The sequence below is a fragment of the Mobula birostris genome, chromosome 4 (assembly GCF_030028105.1).
Source record: "Mobula birostris isolate sMobBir1 chromosome 4, sMobBir1.hap1, whole genome shotgun sequence".
NCBI lineage: Eukaryota > Metazoa > Chordata > Chondrichthyes > Myliobatiformes > Myliobatidae > Mobula > Mobula birostris.
The window spans coordinates 28,020,990-28,044,177 of NC_092373.1; the positions used below are offsets into that span (position 1 = coordinate 28,020,990).

The 23,188-nt window shown below is 41.1% G+C and overlaps 1 protein-coding gene across 10 annotated transcripts in view; it reads right to left on the reverse strand.

Moving 5' to 3' along the window:
• Window positions 1-23,188, reverse strand: part of trip12 (thyroid hormone receptor interactor 12) — a 145,817-nt gene that overhangs the window by 60,753 nt on the left and 61,876 nt on the right. For 9 of the 10 annotated variants that reach the window (XM_072255057.1, XM_072255051.1, XM_072255053.1 and 6 more), the window contains 7 exons: window positions 10,824-10,989; window positions 10,180-10,297; window positions 9,442-9,598; window positions 7,107-7,260; window positions 2,589-2,817; window positions 1,860-1,978; window positions 1,490-1,688 (listed from right to left, as the gene is read on the reverse strand). In XM_072255057.1, the coding sequence (XP_072111158.1) occupies window positions 1,490-1,688; window positions 1,860-1,978; window positions 2,589-2,817; window positions 7,107-7,260; window positions 9,442-9,598; window positions 10,180-10,297; window positions 10,824-10,989 (1,142 nt within the window). The remainder of the gene's footprint in view (window positions 1-1,489; window positions 1,689-1,859; window positions 1,979-2,588; window positions 2,818-7,106; window positions 7,261-9,441; window positions 9,599-10,179; window positions 10,298-10,823; window positions 10,990-23,188) is intronic. The other variant, XM_072255058.1, reaches the window with a different exon arrangement.

Sequence of the window (23,188 nt, forward strand, 5' to 3'; positions counted from 1 at the left end):
ATTCATTTTGCCTTCACTAGTTGAACAGAATGACAAAGGTGACATCTTGCAGACAGATTACAAAACTATTGGATACTCTTCTCCTAAACATGCTGCTTCTGACTGGCGAAAGATTGCAGCCTACAATTCCCTTTTAAGAATGCATCTTTGGGCTGACTGAGTGATCTGGCACTTCTGCAATCTTCTGGGGGATTCACTGCAGCTAAGTGTAACTATGGGCATGCTGGAGTTGTACACAGCACCAAATGGCAGAACACAAACCTGTAGCTGACTCCATTACTCTGCTCCAATTAAAGCGCCAAGTACGATTAAAATTGTTGAGGATGAGAAAGGGAAAATAGGAGTTCAGTGCTGTCTGCTGGCAGGCAGAATGTACAGATGTCTTAGGCTGGGTTTAGGTGTGGCTGTTGCCCTATAGTCTTCAGGCTGATGGGCTCCACAGTTGTGGCCTCACTTTTGACTATGCAGTTCATATTTCTTGTGTTTTTGTTTACTACTTTAGATTGCAATTCGATCAGAGCGCTTCAGTGCTGAACTGTGTCTGGTTATTGTTATTTGTCTACTTTTCATTGTTTGCACAAACTGTTATTTCACACATTGGCCGTTTGACGGCCTTGAGTTTTTTTTTAAAAAAAAACAAGGCTCTATTTTGTTTCTTTGTTTTTGTGGGTGCCTGCAGGAAGATTGATCTCAAGCCTGCATACATACTTTGATAATAAATGTACTTTGAACATTGGGAATGCAAGTCAATGTACATGGAGTCTGGGTTGGCACTCAGCATTTCCACCAAAAGCATTAAATGGTGAACCTTGTGCCACCCTTAAAAGTTTAGATATGGTACACAGAATACATTTTCCTTAAAGAATGCGCCTGTCATTTGGACAGCAAAGAGTGCTGACCATACACATGAATCCAAGGGTGAATTTGTGTGCGCAGATTTTTGTTAGCTTATGTTAGTCAATTTTGACATCAAGTTAAAATTAAATGCTGATGATTCTAACCTTCCACATTGCTGATCGGAATAGTTTGTTATTTATCAATGTTAGGTAGTCTTGAGATACGAAATAGAACCTTAACATACAGGTTTCACTAGTGGCTTATAATATTTTCTCAAGTAGCTTTAGTAAAATTTAATACCTGGTGATGTTTTACAGCAGGTGTTTCTGTTAGCAATTAATTGCACTTCAGATTTACATGATGCCTACCAGGATCATAAAAAACCTTTCCTGTTGTGGGTAGATTGTTTAATAAAGTATGGAACACAGAAACGATGAGGATTCAACCAGTAGCAACTCAATGTAAGCTCCACACCATGTGCTGCTTTCAATAAGCTTAGAACAAAATTTAAGGCTTTTAAAGATAGGTAGAACCTGTTAAGTTCATCTACTTAATATCCAGTATCATTAATCTATTTGTGAACCAATTAAGTTCCAACTTGATTGGAATGCAAGAATGTTTTGCTACTTGAAAGCAGAAACTTTAAACTTACCCCTGGGGGCTCAAATCCAAAGAATCATCCATACTTTGGAAGCTGGGGGATCCGAGATCAGGAATGGTATTGCTTGCAGCTGTGGCTGTGCTAATTGTAGCCGCTGTGCCCAGACTTGCGATCCCACTACTGCATGCCTTTGGAGGGCTGGTCAACAGGGTCTCAGACTCCGCTAAATTTTTCACTTGATGCATTACACCTTTGACCAAAATGCAGAAGTTATTTCATATTTCGCTCAAGATTGCAAATTTTAATTACAGAAGAGAGTAGAAATTAAAGTGTTTAACCCAAAAATAATAAGATCATTAATCTGTAACAATTAGTCCCATGAATAAAGCCCACAAGGTGCAATAAAAAAAAAATTCTGAACCTTCTCTTCTGAAATAAACACTGAAAATATCCGGTAATTTCTGCATTAAAATCTCTGCCATCTGAAGTGCTCCTACTACGATCTTGAAATCTTGACTTGATAGCATGGAAGCGATGTGGCTGTTGGATTTTGGTGGTGGGATATGGTGGTGAGGACAGGGAGGAAGAGGAAACAAACACATCATCAGTTCCTGTTACTTTGAGGTTAAGAAACAGCCACATTGAAGCACCATCATGCCAGCTTTCATAGTTCAAGTTTAATTGTCATTCAGCCATACAGCCAAACGAAAAAGGTATTATTCTTTTTGCAAATGATTTCACAATCCTAAAAATTAACACCTTGAAGTATTGGCCCATTTCAGCCACTCCACTGCCTATAAAAGGATACTGAATACATTTAATGTTTTTCTCCAAAGATGCTGCTTTATCTGATAAGGGTTTCCAACACAGCTTCTATTTCAGATATCTTATGTCTCCAGTACAGCACCATTCAACTTGTATATAAATTGTCCCTTGCTTATCCCCTAGGTGGTGCTACCTCTGGTTATTTTGCCAATTAAATTGGAACTACATCTCTGATTACTGGTCCTTTTTTTTTATTAAAAGGATAAAACTCAACAGTAGGATACTTAGTCTTTTCACAAATGTTCAATACTCAATTCCGAAATGTTCAAAAGAAAAGTTGTGTACATTATAGTGAAGTACAAAAGAGTCTACAATTAATACCTACCTGGAAACAGCATGATTTTTTAGAACGTCCTTTAGAAGTTCAGCATCAGCAAAATAAATTATTCTAAGAATTGCTCTAAGGCACTTGTGTCTGACAGCAGGTCCAGCTGATGAACTATACACTTCATACAACACACCAAATAATGTCTTTATAAAGCATTTAGCCAGGTCTGGATCCTCCCTCATTAGTTGAGCACGTGCATCATCCTTCCTGGTTTCAGAGTGACCACCTACGCAATGAAAATCAAACATTAGACTGTTACTCCGGCAGCTCCCACATTTGCATCAAGATTCATAATAGTTCAGTTACTTTGCAGAATTCTGGAAAGTTCTATTCAGTGGCAAGGAATGAAAGTAAAATAGCAACCTCTTCCTGAAGCATCACGTGTCTCTTAGTTACATGTACAAAGCAGGCTGGCATGACATATCTGCCTCAATCAACTACATAGTTTCTTAAATCCAGAGTTGGAGATTTAATAAGATATAAAGGTATAGCAAAGGAACAGGTCCCTTGAGCCTGCGATGCTGTGCAAATTAAGCTAATGACCTAGCTTAATTAAACCTAATCTTTCAGCCTGTACACATTAGAAACTTTATTAAGCACAGTTAAATGTAAGCTGTATAAATCCAAAGGAGCATCAGGAATGCTGATTCTTAAGGGTCTCTTAAGACAAGAATGTCACAGTACAAAACACGAATCTCTAGAAATCTCTGCCAAAGCATATTATTGAATTTATCTAATAAAGCTGTAGAGGTTGCAAGTTATTACTGAAGAAATATTCTTGTTCTTGCTCTGGACTGTATAACAACCAGGCTATTGATGTATGAAAGGGCATTAAGTGTCGTTCTAGAAAGCCCCGAACTACAATATGGAAGGACACTAAAGACAGATAGCTCTTTAAAAAAAAATAAAACAAATTAACAAATCCTTAATATGCAAGGGCTTTCCCATTCCCTCATACAAATATTGAAACTACTAAAACACATGTAGAAATCAAATTTAAAACTAATTTCAGTAGTGCAGTATCTTGGCAAGGTGCTAATCAGATTAAACTGTTTCCTCACTTCCTATTCCTGCAAGGAAATTATTCATTTATAGAAAACTCTACATCAAACAGCAAACTGACTGAAGCATTATGACCATCAATCCTAGGCACCAATTTTTCTTAGAAATGCAATATTTTGAGAGGATAAAGCAATTTACAAAAATGATCCCAAGTATGAAGGATTGCAATTACGTGTGAAATACCTGGTCTAATTTCAGAAGATACCTTTGGAGGATTTAGAGATTTTTTTTCCCTCCAATGGTTTAAGGGTATAATCAGAAGTAACCCAAAGAAGAAATCTTCCTACTTTCTAATAAGTGGTTGGAATATGAATTGCATTCCCTATTGATGTGCATACACAGCAGTCAAAACCTTCAAAGGGAAAATAGGAAAAATTCTTAAATATGAAAAGTTTTACAAAGTTGGAAGGAGGGAAGACTGCAAATCAGGACAAACAACTCTTCCAACAGGCCTACAGAGACACAATTGAAAGCATGGCCTTCTTTTGGTGAGCAATTCCATTATTTGTTAAATGTTTTCTCAGCTAGCGCTAGATCTACAGTCTACAAGGTTTTTGAAACAGAACAAAAAAAAAATCACTAATTTAACCAAATACTGGAGTAAATTATCAACCATGACCTCTAATCATAACTTTGTACATTGCACAGCATGAAGCCCTTCAGCCCACAATGTCTGTACCAAACAGGATGCAGAACCAAACTAAAAATTTTGCCTGTACATAATCCATTATCTCTCCATATTAATGTGCCTTTCCTAACAGCCTCTTCCACTAATCCCTCCACTGCCAGCACTTCTACCATAGGAAAAAGATTCTGACTGTGCCTCTCAATTTAATAAACTTCTATCAGATCGCCTCGCATCACAACCCAAATTTGTCCAACCTTTCCTTATAGAACATACTTTCTGATCCAGCCAGCACTGGGTGTAAACCTCTTCTGCACCCTTTCCAAAGCCTCTATAGATCCTTCCTGCAATGTGGCAATCAAAATTGGGGCACCAGAGTACCTTCGTGTTAGCGCTCGCTTTACAGTGCCAGCAACCTGGGTTCAATTCCTGCCGCTGTCTGCGAGGAGTTTTACCATTCTTCCCATGACCATGTGGGTTTCCCCTAGATGCTCTAGTTTCCTCCCACAATCCAAAGACGTACCAACTGGTAGGTTCATCGGTCATCGCAAATTGTTGTGATTAGGCTCGAATTAAATCGGGGATTACTGGGCGGAGCAGCTTGCAGGGCTGGAAGGACCAGTTCCATGCCACATCTCAATAAATAAAATGGCACACAATATCCCAAGTGCAACCTAATCAAAATTTTATAAAGCTGCTGTAATCTCATGTTCAATGCCCAATGAAGGCAAGTTTTCCATATAACTTATTACCATTCCATATACTTGCATGGCCATTTTCAGTGGGCTATGGACTTGCACCCCAAGATTCAATTGTACATCAATGCTGATGAAGGGTCTCAGCCGGAAACATCGACTGTTTACTCTTTTCCATGCATGAGGCACATCCCCAGCATTTTGTGTGTGTTGTATACATTAATGCTGTTGGAGGACCTGCCATTAACTTCAGGCTTTCCCCCTTACATTTGATCTCCCCAAATGCACTATATTACACTAACTTGGATGAAACTCTATTTGACATTTCTCTGCCAATACCTGCAACTGATCAATATGTTGCTGTAACCTTCAACAGCCTTCCACTGTCCACAATTCCACTAATCTTTATCACTCACCCATCCCCATTTTCATTCATGTAACTTGTAAATAAACAGAAGCCCCAGCATCAACCACTGCAAATCATTATTCATGCACTACTAGCCAGAATAAAACCATTCCACTACTAGCCGCCTCCTTACATTAGACCATAATACAGAGGAACTGAATTGGGCCATTCAGCCCATTGAGTCTGCTCTGCCATTTAATCATGGCTGATTCATTACCCTTCTCAACCCCATTCTCTTGCCTTCTCCTGTAACCTCTGAAACTGGATTAATCAAGAAACTATTAGCCTCCACCTTAAAAATATACCCAATGACTTGGCCTGCAGAGATATCTGGCACTAAATTCCACATATTCACCACCCACTGGCATTTGTCCACAAATGTTGCCACAAAACCCACAGAAATCATTGACATATAACGTGAAAAGACACGGTCCCAACACGAACCCCTGTGGCGCACCACTATTCACAGCAGCCAACTAAAAAAACAGTCCCTTCACTTCCACCCTGCCTCCTGCCAGTCAGCCAATCTTCTATCCATGCTAGTATGGAAGACTGGGCGCTCATCTTGTAAAGCAGCTTTGTGTGGTATCTCGTCCAGGGCCTCCTGAAAATCCAAGAAAAAAAAACATCCAATAGCTTTCCTTTATCTATCCTGCCTGGTATTTGTAGGGCAAGATTTCCCCTTAAGGTAGGGGTTCCCAGTCTGGGGTCCACAGACTCCTTGCTTAATGGTATTGGTCCAGGTCCTCGCAAAGTTGGGAACCCCTCTCGAGAAAACCACGCTGACTTTAGCCTATTTTATCATGTGCTTCCAAGTACCCTGAAACCTCATTCATAATCTTTCTAATCACTAAAATCAGGCCAAATGACCTACAATTCTTTCTTCTATGGGCAAGCAAACTCCCAATTCCAATATACAAAGTCACTGTGGATACCATACATTTAACCTGGATTAGTCTTGTCAAATGCCCTGAAAATCAGTGTGCAAGTCTACTTCTCAACCCTCATGAATCACCTTTATCACCTCAAAAAAAAAAAGTCTGCAAGACCTGGCCTCCTCAAAGTCATGCTGACTGTCCCTGATCAGGCCATGTTATTCCCAAACACACTAATTCTATCCCTAAGAATCCCTTCCAATAGCTTTCCTACCACTGATAGGAGGCTCACTGGCCTATATAATGTTCTGGATTATTCCTATTCTCCTTCGTGAGCAAATGAAAAACACTGGCAATTCCTCAAGTCCTCCTGGTCCTCACCTGTCACCCGTGAGGATACAAAAATCTTTATCAAGGCCTCAGCAACTCTCCCCCCCCTTTCAAAAATGTGGGATATATCCCAACAGACCCAAAAGACTTATCTATTTTGATACTCTTCAGAAGACCCAATAGCATCTTATTGACCTTAAGATGCTTTAGCACATTAGGAAGCCTCACACTGCTCTCAATATCCTCCCTCCTTGGTGAAAACTGATACAAGCTATTTACAATTCATTGCAGATTTAAGGCTCACTCTGGTCTTATAGTATAGAGTAAAGGCACTATGTACTATCCAAAATTCCAGGAAAGTGTTATACATATTGATATTGTTTCCTAACCAACTTTCAACTATTTCATGTGCCAAAGAATTTTTAGATACTAAAATATTCGAGTTAATACAAGTGCACTTTCAAAAGTTTAAATTACATCCTGAGTGATACGCTTAAGTCAAGTTCACAAGGCAGTACTTACCTGTATTTGTGTTGGCCAATGGATTGGGTTTTCTCTGAATAGCACGAGCTGTCCCAGTGTCCTCATTGATCTGCTGCATAGAGTTAAAGTCAATAGTATAAACTCGACCCAATGTTGACAAGCTTATTTCATCCTCACCCACTTGATGGGCTGCCTGTGAACAATGTGAACAGACTGTCAAAGCATACAAAAAAGATTACTGCAGACCTAAGATCTGAATGCTTGCCAGTGTGTCCAAGGTACTTTGGTCAATACTTACAACTGAGAGACATTTCAGCTTCACTACTTCCTACATCTACCCACTGCAAATAATATACATGCCTGTGCATGTAAAGATACGCTTTGTAAAGTCTGATACATTAATAGGAATGCATATTTATTTATTTTGAGATGTGCATGGAATCAACCCTCCAAACCATGCCACCCATGAATTGCCAATTTAACCTAATCAATGGACAATTTACGGTGACCAATGTACTGTTATGTTTTTGGACTGTGGGAAGAAATCAGAGCACCTGGAGAAAGCTTACACATTCTATGGGGTAAACATACCTTACAGGTGACGTCAGAATTGAATTCTGAACTCCGATGCCCCAAGCTGTAATAGTGTTGCACTAACCACTACACTACTGTGGCATCCCATATGAATCACAGCGTGGTGACAAAATTCTATAGCTCTAGACATTATACTAAAGAATATTGAAGTTAACTGGAATTTTATACCCCTTATAATTTAGTGACAACAAATAAGGAAAAGACAAGCTGCAGCTCAAATGATAGCAATCTCAACTTCATTACGTTATGAGGTTCAAGCTTCAATCTATAAACATGAGCACAAAAATCTAGACACTCTACTATTGTACAGTGAGACTGCTACAAGGACAGTTGGAAAAAGCTTTGGAAACAATCCTCTGGCACTAGTTTGACAAAGAGCTAAGAGGTACCCCTCAGGAACAGTTTTCTCCCAGATTCATTTAATTCAAATTATGGCCTTTATTACATTGCTGCTTATAGGTACTCAAATGCACAAATTGCATGACTTGTGTCTTAAATTAGAGCAATTACATTTCAGGAGAATTTCAATGTTGAAGGCTTTCTATTCCCCAAAATTCTCAAAAATTTCACTGTTCTTACAAAATTTTCACTTTGGTTAGATATATTTACTTGCCCAAATTTGCCTTTTGCTCCCAGGGCAAATACAGTATTTAAAAGCTGAGATACGCTAAAGAAAATCTATTTAAAATTCAAAATTCAAATTTAGCACTCAACTTACACCAGCACTTTGTTTCATTTCTGTAGTTACATTTTAAAATCACAAAGAAACGGATCAATAATTCACAACGCTTGCTAGTAACAACCAATTTCTAGAGAACAATTTGAATATTGCCATTTTAGTCCCGTGTGGTTTTCTGTAATAAATGAGCTGCAAAGCAGATAGCTTGAAACGGAATTGTGAAGGTTTCAAATGACATTTTTAAAAGAAAACCTTCGAAATTTCAAGATCTTCAAGATCTTTAAATGCTGCTTGGTAAAGTGACATACCAGTAGATCAACAACCGGTATTCTGAACATTTAAAGACACAATAGTGAAGGGTTATAATCAACTCAACGATAAACCAAATGATAGGGATTTTTATTAATAGCTGATAAAATTGTATTATCCCCTACTGACTTGAATTTTAGAACATACTGTTGAAATTACAACCATTTGTCACTAACTAGTGCCAGCAGATCATTCTTAAGCAGACTAATGAGCTAATGCAATGGAACTTATTGCGAATAGTAGCTCTCCATACAGGTTTTGTGATCAAAGTAGTATGCATTTCCTTAACTGTACAGATAAATAGTTACTTTACACTGTCATAAAGTTTAACGCACTGAAATGTTAATGCTTACAATTCTAATTTCCAGCATCAGATTTATGCCTGCATTAGAAGTAGAGACTGTCAATTAAATATTTAATTCTGTCAAATTAGGTAGAGGGGTCCACAAATACATGGGAAAGTTTGCTTTAAATTAATGAACTTGGCAGGCAAGGAAAGCATCCTTTAAAATTTTCCAACAAGATCCAAAAGAATAAAATTCTAGAATTGTTGGTTCGGAGTCAGTTACTTGAAGCCAAGCTATTTACTCTTCAATAAATACTGATAGCTTTTATTTGTTTGCTGTAAAACCCAGACAAAATCAAAGGCTTGCCAGTTTTGTAGAACCACTTGACTACTATGGTAGAACAACAATAAAGATATGGCAATTCTCACTATTTACATCCTACCCATTTCAACCCACTCCTTTTCATCCCTCCCCCTTGCTGATACCATATACTAAAATATTATACCTCTATTATGCGACTATCGATTCGGTTGTATGGATGCCACAGACCTCGGTCATCACGCCATTGCCATATTGCACCATCTGTATTTTGTGCACTTCCCTTCTTGAGCATGGTATCAACAGCAAAAATTCCTTCTTTGGGTAGACAAGGCATCAATTCACTGCAAGAGAAAAATGCCGGATTCTAATTAACTTCGTATTTTTATATGGTTATCCATATTGTGTAGGCACAGCCACATTAAACACAAAAAGGAAAATATAATTACAGTATCAATAGAATCCATTTGCAAATCATTAAAAGTGAGGAAGCAGGAGTGTTAAAGTAAAGTGTTATGACAAGCAATAAAGTTTTAGTGACCACCTGTCTATCACATGCACAGCTCTTTCAAATAACTCAGTATATGGAAGCGTATAACTCAGAAGGAGGTTCTTCAATTATATGACTTTTTTGGTTCTCTTTCTCACCGCACTTAAAAAAATTATCCACTTAATTCCACATTCTTGCACTTTCCTCTTTATGGAAAAGGACAAGTAGCTGTGTGGCAGTCAGAATGGAACAGGCATTTTTTTTTTAAAAACTCAATTATTTTAAATTGCAATTTGCTGTGAAGTACCACTATCAGCTTCAAAACTAAGCAATCATGGATACTCAAGATTACTGAAGAAATGGGTTTAAATTTCAATGGGGCAATAACTGTTGCCAAGATTGAAATGGCGCATAATATCCTACAAAACATCTCACCAGATAAGAGAAGTAAGCTCATAAAGTTCCTGGGGACTTCTCGGTACAAGATCAATTTGTTCTTGGCAGCTGCCACTTGAAGCTCCACAAAGTAAAAATCGCAGTGTTTCTGCAATGTCTTGAGGAAAAGTAAAACAGAACAGCTGTTACTTTTTAGTTCATAGTAGCCTGGAGATACAAAAACACCATTCCTGCTCATCACAGTCCATTTTTAATTAGAGTTGAAAGACCCAAATGTACATGTGGCTATGACATCACAGCTTCAATCAGCCTTACTATTGAAAATAATTATCCAGCTGTCCTCATTCAGAATGAGGTGCACAGTATTTACCTGTTTGCATGCCTATCAACATTTGAACAATTTTCAGAACCTACTACAGTTAAAGATGCAATTTGAAACAAAATTGCAGCTCAATTAACCAAAGAATGAGAGGAAACAAACGCTTCACTACTTTTATTGTAAAGGATATCGCTTGAATAAGCTCTCAACTCAACTGGTGACACTTCAGAACACAAGCTACAAACCAATTTTAAACATATCCTATGTTCAGATAAGCATTCCAATGTTATGATGACATGTCTTAGTAAGTTCTCTGAGTACACTTAAAGGCAAATCGTTTGTTCCCAATGAAAAGAACACTCACTTTGCTTCATGAGCTGCACAGCCAGGGTAGGACAGTTTGAACACATCAAGGAGAACATGCGGACCACCATTATAAACATGCCAGAGCTGAGAATTGGGGGAGTCACCACCAGGAGCTGCTGTATGTTTGTCAGTAAATCCCGGGATGCCACTTGCTGCAGCAGGTTCTATTAACAGAGAGAAAAAAAAAAATCACTTAACCACACACTCAGCATATTAGACATGCATGATAAATCAAACACTTATGGCCTATATTTACACCACCCTAACAAGTTAAATACACAACCAGCAGAACCATTTCTCAATAAATGTTAGTGGCAATTATAAAAGGACACATTTCTAACACTATATTATACAGCTGAGCAGCCTATTCATTTATTACTAAATTGCAAATGTCAATAGGAAACCAAATAAACTGCTCAAACAAGCAAATGGAAAAACCCTTGCATCTTGAAAGTGATTTTTGGAGTTCTAAGAATAAGATGTTGGGGAGGCCAGTGCCCAGGCTGAGTTTGCAACTTCCTGCAGCTTTTTCCCCTGAGCCTGTGTATGGACCCTCCTTTACCAGATGATAACATGCCAAGCCTCCTCCAACTCCACATGAAATAGACCCACTGTTGTGTCTTCTTTATAATTGCATCAATATATGTTGGGGTCCAGGATAGATCTTCAGAGATGTTGACATTCAGGAATTTGAAACTGCTCACCTTTACCACCACTGATCCCTCCAAGGCCTAGGGTGTGTTCCCTCAGCTCACCTGCCTGAAGTCCACAATCAATTCCTTGGTTTTACTGACATTGATTGGAAGGCTTTTTGTTGCGACACGACTCAATCAGCTGACGTATTTCACTCCAGTATGCCTTCAATATTCATCATCAGTAAATTTATAGATGGTGTTTGAGCTGTGCCCATCAGTATTGGGTGTGGAGAGTAGAGCAGTGAGCTAAGCATGCATCCTTGAGGTGTGCCAATGTTGACTGCCAATGAGGAAATGTTATTTCTGATCTGCACTGACTGTTCTCCCGATGCAGAAAGCAAAGTCTGGTACAAAGCTCTGGAGGGAGGTGCAAAGCCCTAGGTTTCGGAGCTTGCTGATTAGTACTGAGGGTATTGATGGTGTTGAAAACTTGAGCTGTAATTAATAACCAGCAGCCTGACACAAGTATTGCTATTGTTCAGGGGATCCAAGGCCAAGTAGAGAGAGTATGAGATTGCATCTGCTGTGGACTTCCTGTGGCAACAGAAAAATTGCAGGTCAAGATTCTTGCTTAGGCAGGAGTTAATTCCAGCCATGACCAACCTCTGAAAGAACTTCATCACAGATGTTGAGTGCCACTGTGTGATAGTCATTGAGGCAGCTCAACCTGCTCTTTGTGAGCACTGGTATGACTGTGGCCCTTTTGAAGCAGGTGGGAAACTCCAACTGAAGCAGTGAGAGATTCAAGATGTCTGAACACTGACAGTTGGTTGGCACAGATTTTCAGTGCCCAATCAGGTACTCCATCAGGCCTGATGTCTTGCAAGGTTTCACCCTCTTGAAAAGAGGTCCTGATATCAGCCTCCAAGACAGATGAGTCACCAGATGTTGCAGGAATTTGCACAGATGCAGTTTTAGTCTCCCTTTCAAAATGGGCATAAAAGGCATTGAGTTAATCTGTGCATGAAGCCATTCATCATGTTTGAATTTGTTTTGTAGGAAGTACTGGCCTGCAAAGCCTGCCAGAGCTGATGTGCATCCGTTTCCTTCTCCAACCTCAATCAGAATTATTTTTTTGCTCTTAAAATAGCCTCTCATAGGTCATACATGGACTTCTATAGTTCTGGATCACTGGTCTTGAATGCCACAGTAAGCCCTTAGCAGACCACAAGTCTCCTGGTTCATCCACAGCTTTTGGTTTGGAAATGCCCAATATGTTCTCAAAGGCATATACTCATCCACACAGGTCTTGAAGTTGGTGACAATTGTGGCACATTCATTCAGACTCAAGGATTAATCCCTGAATATTGCCCAGTCCACCGACTCAAGGCAGTCCTGTAAGTGCTCCTCTGCCTTCCTTGACTACACTTTCTTGATCCTCGCCACCGGTGCTGTGGTCCTTAGTCTTTGCCTACACACCAGGAGTACAAGTAGAGTCAAATGAGCAGACTTTCCAAAGTGTGGGCATGGAATGGCACAGTAAGCGTTCTTGATGGTGATGTTAACAGTGGTCAACTGTGCTATCATCTGTGGAACCAGAGGAGCCATGTTGGATGGTGAAAGTTCTTCAGAGACTACAAGCTGGCCTGGTTGATATTCATCACAGTGATTGGCAAGGCAGCAGGGTGCACTGTTTCCTGATTTCTGACTATGTTGCCCAGTTCTTCCAGTGCCTGCCTGACATTGGTACATCGTTACCAGAATGATGGCAGAAAATTCCCTCAGCATATAAAATGGACGACACTTGACCACTAAACTGCCCAGGTCAGGTGAGCAGAACAGACAACCATGTCTGTATACCACAATGAGTTAATCATGAAGCCTACTCCCCTTCCGGTGTTTTTAAAAGACTCATCTGATGGCAGAGAGATTAACCATGTTTCAGCAAAGCAAAGTACACAACAGTCCTTCTGGTACTGCAATCTCCCTCAGATCTTCAATTTTATTTTCCAGACTGGACATTTGCCAGGAGGATAGTGGGGAGTCTAAGGCACATGCATTTCATTTGTTTTGAGAAACAGCGCACCTTTACCGCTTCTGTTTTCTTAAATGAGACCCACACTCACAACCCGAGTCTGTCATCCAAGATCTGTCGATTTTGAGGATCAATGGATTTATTTTTTCCTTAAATGCCTAACATGATGTTGCTTACTGAATTAAGCATGGCTGAGACTCTGTATGCATCTCTGGGAACTCTAGGAATCATCAAATATTCCTGTTTAGGACTACTGCAGCTGAAATCCAGAGAATCACTGTTTATTGGCACCATCTTAGGGTTAATATCCACAATAAGTTATTCTTTAAAATTATTCATCACCCTAGTTTATGGAATTAGAATCTCAGGATCACATTTACTATCGCTGATATACAGTGGCATGCAAAAGTTTGGGCACCCCTGGTCAAAATTTCTCTTACTGCGAATAGTTGAGTAGAAGATGAACTGATCTCCAAAAGCTATAAAGTTAAAGATGAAACATTCTTTTCAACATTTTAAGCAAGATTAGTGTATTATTTTTGTTTTGTACAATTTTGGAGTAAAAAAAAAGGAAAGGAGCACCATGCAAAAGTTTAGGCACCCCAAGAGATTTGAGCTCTCAGATAACTTTTACCAAGGTCACAGACCTTAATTCGCTTGTTCGGGCTATGGCTTGTTCACAGTTGTCATTAGGAAAGGCCAGGTGATGCAAATTTCAAAGCTTTATAAATACCCTGACTCCTCAAACCTTGCCCCAACAATCTGCAGCCATGGGCTCCTCTAAGCAGCTGCCTAGCATTCTGAAAATTGAAATAAATGATGCCCACAAAGCAGGAGAAGGCTATAAAAAGATAGCAAAGCGCTTTCAGGTAGCCATTTCCTCAGTTTGTAATGTAGTTAAGAAATGGCAGTTAACAGGAACGGTGGAAGTCAAGCTAAGGTCTGCAAGACCAAGAAAACTTTCCAAGAGATCTGCTGGTAGGATTGCTAGAAAGGGAAATCAAAACCCCCGTTTGACTGCAAAAGACCTTCAGGAAGATATAGCAGACTCTGGAGTGGTGGTGCACTGTTCTACTGTGCAGCGACACCTGACTTTCATGGACGAGTCATCAGAAGAAAACCTTCCCTGCATCCTCACCACAAAATTCAGCATCAGAAGTTTGCAAAGGAACATCTAAACAAGCCTGATGCATTTTCGAAACAAGTCCTGTAGACTGAAGTTAAAATAGAACTTCTTGGCTGCAATAAGCAAAGGTATGTTTGGAGAAAAAAGGATGCAGAATTTCATAAAAAGAACACCTCTCAAACTGTTAAGCATGGGGGCAGATCAATCATGCTTTGGGGTGTTGCAGCCAGTGGCACGGGGATATGGATCGTTCAGAAATTCTTTGGCAGACAGAAAACTGCTCCTGAAACATTGAGTGTGGACCTGTAGACTCCTGTACCTCTTTCCTAGATGATAATGAGAAGAGGGCATGTTCTTGATGATGCAGGTCTTTAATTAAGGATGGCACCTTCTTAGGCTTTTGAACATTTCTTGACAGTGGGGGGGGGGGGGTTGTGCCCATGATGAAGCAACCTGTCTCCAACCCTCTGCAGTATCTTTTGATACTGTGCATTGGAACATCCATGCCAGGCAATGATGCAACCTGTCAGAATGCTCTCCACAACACTTCTGTAGAAATAAGCTAGCCTTTAGTGAAATACCAAATCTTTTCAAAATAGCACAAGGTGTGCCTTTTTGATTGCATCAATCTGCTGGACCCAGAATAAGATTCTCTAGGATGCTCATGTCCAGGAACTTAACTCCTCACTTTTCATCACTGACCCTCAATGAGTATTGGTGGGTGTTCTCCCAAACTCCCCCTTCTGAAGCTCACCATCAATTCCTTGGTCTTGCCAACACTGAGTACAAGGTTGTTGTGATGACATCAACCAGCTGATCTCTCTCCTGCACACCCACCACCTTGCTGCTAACTGAGATTCCATCTAAGATCACACAGGTGGTGTTAGCTTACTACTTCTCACCAGGAAAGCTGGATGTGCTAAAACACTTAAAATCCAAACATCTTTCCAGGTGGCAATTAAATACTTAACACCAGAAATTAAATAATTTCAATCAAGCTGAGCACATGACTTGTGCTCAAGTGCCTGGCAACACTACTCACTCAAATACTAACAACAACTTTAACCCCACTTTAATTACCAAAATGAATGTGTTCTCAGACTGCTGCCCCAACACAATACTAAAATACCAAAGCCACTAACAGGGCATTTAGACTGACACACAAACAAGGAACAGAAGGTTATGGAGCACACAGAGGCCGATCAGTTTGACTAGTATTACAGCAGATCACTGATCTTGTTCTCAATTCTGTTCTCCTTATTCAATTGTCAATGTAGCATGCACAGAAGAAAACAAGTAACGAGAAAAGTATCTATTGGATCCACTTTTGTTTGAAACTATTGAAAGCCAATGTACACTGTTCAGTGCTGTGTTTTGGCAACAAAATTCTTCACTGAATCTATTTACAAAAACTATTACTATCGATGAAACAGTCAGTGTGTGTAAATTACAGAAACATCTTGATCAAGTCTATAGTTTCATCTTGTTCGGTATTTCAGATTGTTTTTTAATCTTCTGGAAATATCATCTTTAGGTATGATTGGTGGGGGGGGGGGGGTACACCCCAGCTAGTGTGTACGCTGAACAGCAGTCAGAAGAAAATGGGCTCTTAGATCACTCCACATACAAGGGCATATAATCTGGGTGATCAGTGCCTTATTTTGGAAATAATACAAGTTAGATGAGATTTTAAGCAAAGCTCTAACTGCCCTCTTGTGGACTGAATTCTCAGCACCATTGGAGAAGAGGTTTAAAATCATTTGCTCTGAAAAGTTCCAAACATCCAATTGCTTCTGCTCCAGAGAGTTGTAATTGAACCATCGAAGATTAAAAATCTTATTTTCTACATGGGGGTGATCAGGGAGGAACAGGGCTTCCATCTCACTCTGCCATCCAAGACAGGATCTCCATAATCTACTTAACACATTTTCTATATCGATAGAAAGGAAATCTCAAGTGTTTCAGGGAAATATCCTAGCAGTACTAACAATGTCAACTTCAATTTAGGCAACAATCAAGTTGTCAGATATACCCTCTACTGGATTTTTAATAGACAGTAGGTGCAGGAGTAGGCCATTCAGCCCTTCGAGCCAGCACCACTATTCACTGTGATCACAGCTGATCATCCACAATCAGTACTCTTTTTCTGCCTTCTCCCCATATCCCTTCACTCCGCTACCTTTAAGCGCTCTAACTCTTTCTTGAAAGCATCCAGAGAATTGGCCTCCCCCTCCACTGCCTTCTGAGGCAGAGCATTCCACTGAACCACAGCCCTCTGTGTGAAAAAGTTTTTCCTCAACTCCGTTCTAAATGGTCTACCCATTATTCTTGAAACTGTGGCCTCTGGTTCTGGACTCCCACAACATCGGGAACATGTTTCCTGCCTCTAGCATGTCCAATCCCTTAATAATCTTATGTTTCAATCAGATCCCCTCTCATCCTTCTAAATTCCAGTGTATACAACCCCAGTCGCTCCAGTCTTTCAACATATGACAGTCCCGCCATCCCGGGAATTAACCTCGTGAACGTACGCTGCACTCCCTCAATAGCTAGAATGTCATTCCTCAAATTTGGAGACCAAAACCGTACACAACACTCCAGGTGTGGTCTCACCAGGGCCCTGTACAACTGCAGAAGGACCTCTTTGCTCTTATACTCAATTCCCCTTGTTATGAAGGCCAACATGCCATTAGCTTTCTTCACTGCCTGCTGTACCTGCATGCTTACTTTCAGTGACTGCTGAACAAGGACACCCAGATCTCGTTGTACTTTAATGCAGCCCATAGACATGTTCCACTGGGAAAGTTTCCATGTAGAGTTGTGGATCTTTGTGGATATTTCTCTACCATAGAGAGCAATGGGAAAAGTCATTTACTATGTTCCCATCAGATTTTTTGTGATAGAAACAATGGCTCTAGTGATCAGGCTGGTAATGTATTTCAAGTGGAGCATCAGCCATGAATTTGAAGGATGGAGTATGTGTGTGGCCTGTGTGGTTCAAAAACTATTCAAGCTAAATACCAGAAATCAAAAATCACTATCCTTAAAACATTAATTCAAAATCATTGCAATTTTTATGGAAAAAATTTAATTTCTGGATTTTTAAAACCAGTTAACAGCTTTGAACCCAAAGACCTTTGGCATAGCCAGCTGGCATGTGATGCGGCCTAAACTGAGACAGAACAAATATTGCTGCCAAAAATATCACTTGGAACCATTTTAGTTATGCAAGTAGAAAAGCAAGAAAGATGCAGCAAAATTCTACTTGAGGATCCCATAGCACATTAGAACTGGAATAATAACTTTAACACTGATTTCAATTACAAGACACTTTTTACAGCAGTTGTACTTTTTTTTTAAAAACACCATTACTGCCAGAATGTTTGTAGCTTTGATATGTGGGCTTTATTTCAATTTCTTGTTCAACATGGAGTTTAACTGGTAAATTAACAAAATGCAAACTATGCAAAGCTTTTTATTATGAAGTCTTTATACAGATTTTCCCCATATTGCAGCTCATTTAAGCAGTGAAGAATCATACTAGATTCTGTTCAGCAAATTAGGCTTGAAAGAATGTGTCATATTTAAGTTTGCCAATATGTTTCATCCCCAGCCACTTATCAATATTTCAACCTAAAAAACTTATCACCTCTTATACTGAATAGTCAGTCTTCTGCAGAGGCCTCAACTTGGTAATCCTACACCCCCACTTCAAGCTTTCATTCTGACACGTGGAACTTTCCTTCTGCCACCTCCACCCCATTTCTTGTGACGGTACCACCATTTTATTTCAGAAAATTGAAGTATAAAAAACAAATCCAATTGCCTTTCAATTTAAGCTTCACGAATAGTCTGGACTTCAGCAGGGTCTTGTGAAGATGAATAAAATTAAAGCTGGACACACAGGCCACACGCATACTCCATCCTTCAAATTCACAGCTGATACTCCACTTTAGTCATAGTCATACTTTATTGATCCCGGGGGAAATACATTACCTGCCTGATCACCAGAGCCATTGTTTCTATCAGGAAAATTCTGATGTGAACATACTAAATGGCTTTACCCATTGCTCTATGGTAGAGAAATCCAAAGACCCACAACTCTACATAAAACTTTCTCAAAGTGGAAGGTGTCTATGGGCTGCCATTGGTAGTGGTAGAAGCATACAATAGTGGCCTTTAAGAGTCTACGAAAAAGACTTGAATATGCAGAGAATGGAGGGACATGGACCATGGACAGACAGCAGAAATTTAATTCGTCAATGTTTAGTGCAGACCTTGAGTGCCAAACACCCTGTCCTATGGTATACTGCTCTATTCAAATTTCAGAATTTAAGTGGATTCAATGAAGACTCAGCAGGATCCACAAACCCACTTGCTCAGGTAGACCCATTGTTTCAGCTTGTTCCTGTCCCACTGAACTCATATCTGCATACCTCGACTGTCTTATCCCCCCAAAGTTCAGTCCCTTCCTACCTACATCTGTGACATTTCACACGTTCTGAATCTGTTCAGCGAGTTGAAGTCCCCTGGTCTCCATCATCTTATTTTTACTATGGATGTCTAGTTCCTATACACTTCCATCCTCAACCAGAAAGGTCTCAAAGCTCTCCGTTTCTTCCTGAACACCAGACCCAACCAGTTCCCCTTCATCAACACTCTGCTCCATCTAGCAGAACTTATCCTCACTCTTAATTTCTCCTTTGGGCCTTCCCACTTCCTTCAAACAAAAGTGTAGCCATGGGCACACGCATGGCCCCAGCTATCCTACCTTTTTGTCGGCTACGTGGAACAGATTATATTCTAAGCCTACACTGGCGTCCATCCCCAACTGTTCCTACACCACATCAACAACCGCATTGGTGCTGCTTCCTGGACCCACGCAGAGCTCATTGACTTCAACTTTGCTTCTAACTTCCACCCTTCCCTCAAATTTACCTGGTTCATTTCTGACACCTCCCTCCCCTTCTTGATCTCTATCTCTGGAGACAGCTTGTCTATTGATGTCTATTACAGACCCACTGACACACAGCTACCTGGACTACACCTCTTTCCACCCCATAACTTGTAACAACGTCATCCCCTTCTCTCAATTCCATAAGACATAGGAGCAGGATTAGGCCATCTGGCCCACCGAGTCTGCTCCACCATTCAATCATAGATGATCCTTTTCTTTTCCTCAACCCAGTTCTCGGCCTTTTCCCCGTAACCTTTGATGCCATTTCCAATTAGAACTTAACAATCTCTGCCTTAAATACACCCAATGACCTGGCCTCTACAGCTGCATGTGGCAACAAATTCCACATATTCACCACCCTTTGGCTAAAGAAATTTCTCCACATCTGTTTTAAATGGATGCCCCTCTATCCTGAGGCTGTGCTCTCCTGTTCTAGACTCTCCCACCATGGGAAACATCCTTTCCACATCTACTCTGTCTAGGTCTTTCAATATTTGAAAGGTTTCAATGAGATCCCCCCTCATCCTTCTGAATTCCAGTGGGTACAGACCCATCAAACGTTCATCGTATAATAACCCTTTCATTCCAAGAATCATCCTTGTGAACCGCCTCTGGACCCTCTCCAATGCCAGCACATCTTTTTTAAGATGAGTGGCCCCAAAACTGTTCACAATACTCAAGGCGAGGCCTCACCAGTGCCTTATAAACCCTCAGCATCACATCCCTGCTCTTGTATTCTAGACCTCTTCAAATGAATGCTAACATGGCATTTGCCTCCCTCACCACCAACTCTACCTGCAAGTTAACCTTTAGGGTGTTCTGCACAAGGACTCTCAAGTCCCTTTGCATCTCAGATTTTTGGATTTTCGCCCCATTTAGTAAATAGTCCGCACATTTATTTCTACTACCAAAGTGCATGACCGTGCATTTTCCAACATTGTATTTGCCACCTTCTTGCCCATTCTCCTAACCTAAGTCCTTCTACATCCTGTTTCCTCAACACTACCTGCCCATCCATCAATCTTCGTATCATCTGCAAACCTAGCAAAAAAGCTAGCTATTCCATCATCTCAATCATTCACATAAAGCATAAAAAGAAGTGGTCCCAACACTGACCTCTGTGGAACACCACTAGTCATTGGCAGCCAACCAGAAAAGGATAATTTTATTCCCATTCACTGCCTCCTACCAATCAGCCAATGCTCTCACCATGTTAGTAACTTTCCTGTAATACCATGGGCTCTTAACTTGGTAAGCAGCCTCATGTGTGGCACCTTGTCAAAGTCCTTCTGAAAGTCCAAATATACAACATCCACTGCATCCCCTTTATCTATTCTACATGTAATCTCCTCAAAGAATTCTAACAGGTTCATCAGGCAGGATTTTCCCTGAAGGAAACCATGCTTACTTTGTACTATCAATTCCCCTATCTGTGGAAGACATCCTGCCTCATCCCTGTGCCAAAGACGCCACGCCCCAGCGGCCTCAATGACTACAGACCGGTGACATTGACCTCCCACATCATGAAGACCCTGGAAGACTTGTTCTGGAGCTGCTCCGGCCTATGGGCAGGCCACACTTAGATCCCCTCCAGTTTGCCTACCAGCCCCAACTAGGAGTTGAGGATGCCATCATCTACCTGCTGAAAAGTGTCTACGCCCACCTGGACAAGCCAGTGAGTACTGAGAGAGTCATGTTTTTTTTGACTTCTCCAGTGCGTTCAACACCATCCGCCCTGCTCAGCTGGGGGAGAAGCTGACAGTAATGCAGGTGGATGCTTCCCTGGTATCATGGATTCTTGATTACCTGACTGGCAGACCACAGTACGCGTGCTTGCAACACTGTGTGTCCGACAGAGTGATCAGCAGCACTGGGGCTCCACAAGGGTCTGTCTTGTCTCCCTTTCTCTTCACTATTTAGACCTCTGACTTCAACTACTGCACAGTCTTGTCATCTTCAGAAGTTTTCAGATGACTCTGCCATAGTTGGATGCATCAGCAAGGAAGATGAGGCTGAGTACAGGGCTACGGTAGGAAACTTTGTCACATGGTGTGAACAGAATTATCTGCAGCTTAATGTGAAAAAGACTAAGCTGGTGGTAGACCTGAGGAGAGCTAAGGTACCGGTGACCCGTTTCCATCCAGGGGGTCAGTGCGGACATGGTGGAGGATTACAAATACCTGGGGATATGAATTGACAATAAACTGGACTGGTCAAAGAACACTGAGGCTGTCTACAAGAAGGGACAGAGCCGACTCTATTTCCTGAGGAGACTGAGGTCCTTTAACATCTGCCAGACGATGCTGAGGATGTTCTACGAGTCTGTGGTGGCCAGTGCCATCATGTTTGCTGTTGTGTGCTGGGGCAGCAGGCTGAGGGTAGCAGACACCAACAGAATCAACAAACTCATTCGGGAAGGCCAGTGATGTTGTAGGGATGGAACTGCACTCTCTCACAGTGGTGTCTGAAAAGAGGATGTTGTCTAAGTTGCATGCCATCTTGGTCAATGTCTCCCATCCACTACATAATGTACTGGGTGGGCACAGGAGTACATTCAGCCAGAGACTCATTCCACCGGGATGCAACACAGAGCGTCATAGGAAGTCATTCCTGCCTGTGGCCATCAAACTTTACAACTCCTCCCTTGGAGGGTCAGACACCCTGAGCCAATAGGCTGGTCCTGGACTTATTTCATAATTTACCGACATAATTTACATAATACTATTTAACTATTTATGGTTCTATTACTATTATTTATGGTGCAACTGTAACAAAAACCAATTTCCCCCGGGATGAATAAAGTATGACTATGACTACCTCTGTCACATCTGCCCTCAGGATGAGGCTTTTCATTTCAGAACAAAGGATATGTCCTCCTTTTTCAAAAAGGGCTTCCCTTCCTCCAATGCTGCCCTCAACCACTCGCTTCAATTTCACGCATGTCTGCTCTCACCCCATCCTCCCACCACCTTACCAGGGATAGGGTTCCTCTTGTCCTCACCTACCATCCAACCAGCCTGTGTCCAGCACACAATTCTCTGTAACTTCTGCCGTCTCTAAGAGGATCCCATTACCAAGCATTCCTTCCCTCCCTCCCCACCCCACCCCCACTCTGCTTTCCGCAGGGATTGCTCCCTTGGCCATTCATCCCTCCCCACTGATCTCCCTCCTGGCACTTATCCTTGCAAGCGGAACAAGTGCTACACCTACCCCTAAACCACTACCATTCAGGGCCCCAAACAGTACTTCCAGGTGAGGCGATAGCTCACCTGAGTCTGTTGGGGTCATATACTGCGTTTGGTGCTCCTCATGTGGCCTCCTGTATAATCGGTGAGACCCGACGCAGTTTGGGAGACCGCTTCACTGAGTACCTGTGCTACATCTGCCAGAATTAGGATCTCCCAGTGGCCACCCATTTTAATTGCACTTCTCATTCTGATATGTCAATTGATGACCTCCTCTACTGTCACTACACTTAGTTTGGAGAAACAACACCTTGTATTTCATCTGAGTAGCCTTCAACCTGATGGCATGAACATAGATTTCCTCGAGCTTCTGGTAATGCCAATCCCCCTCTCCTTCACTATTCTCCCATTCCTTTTCCCCCCTC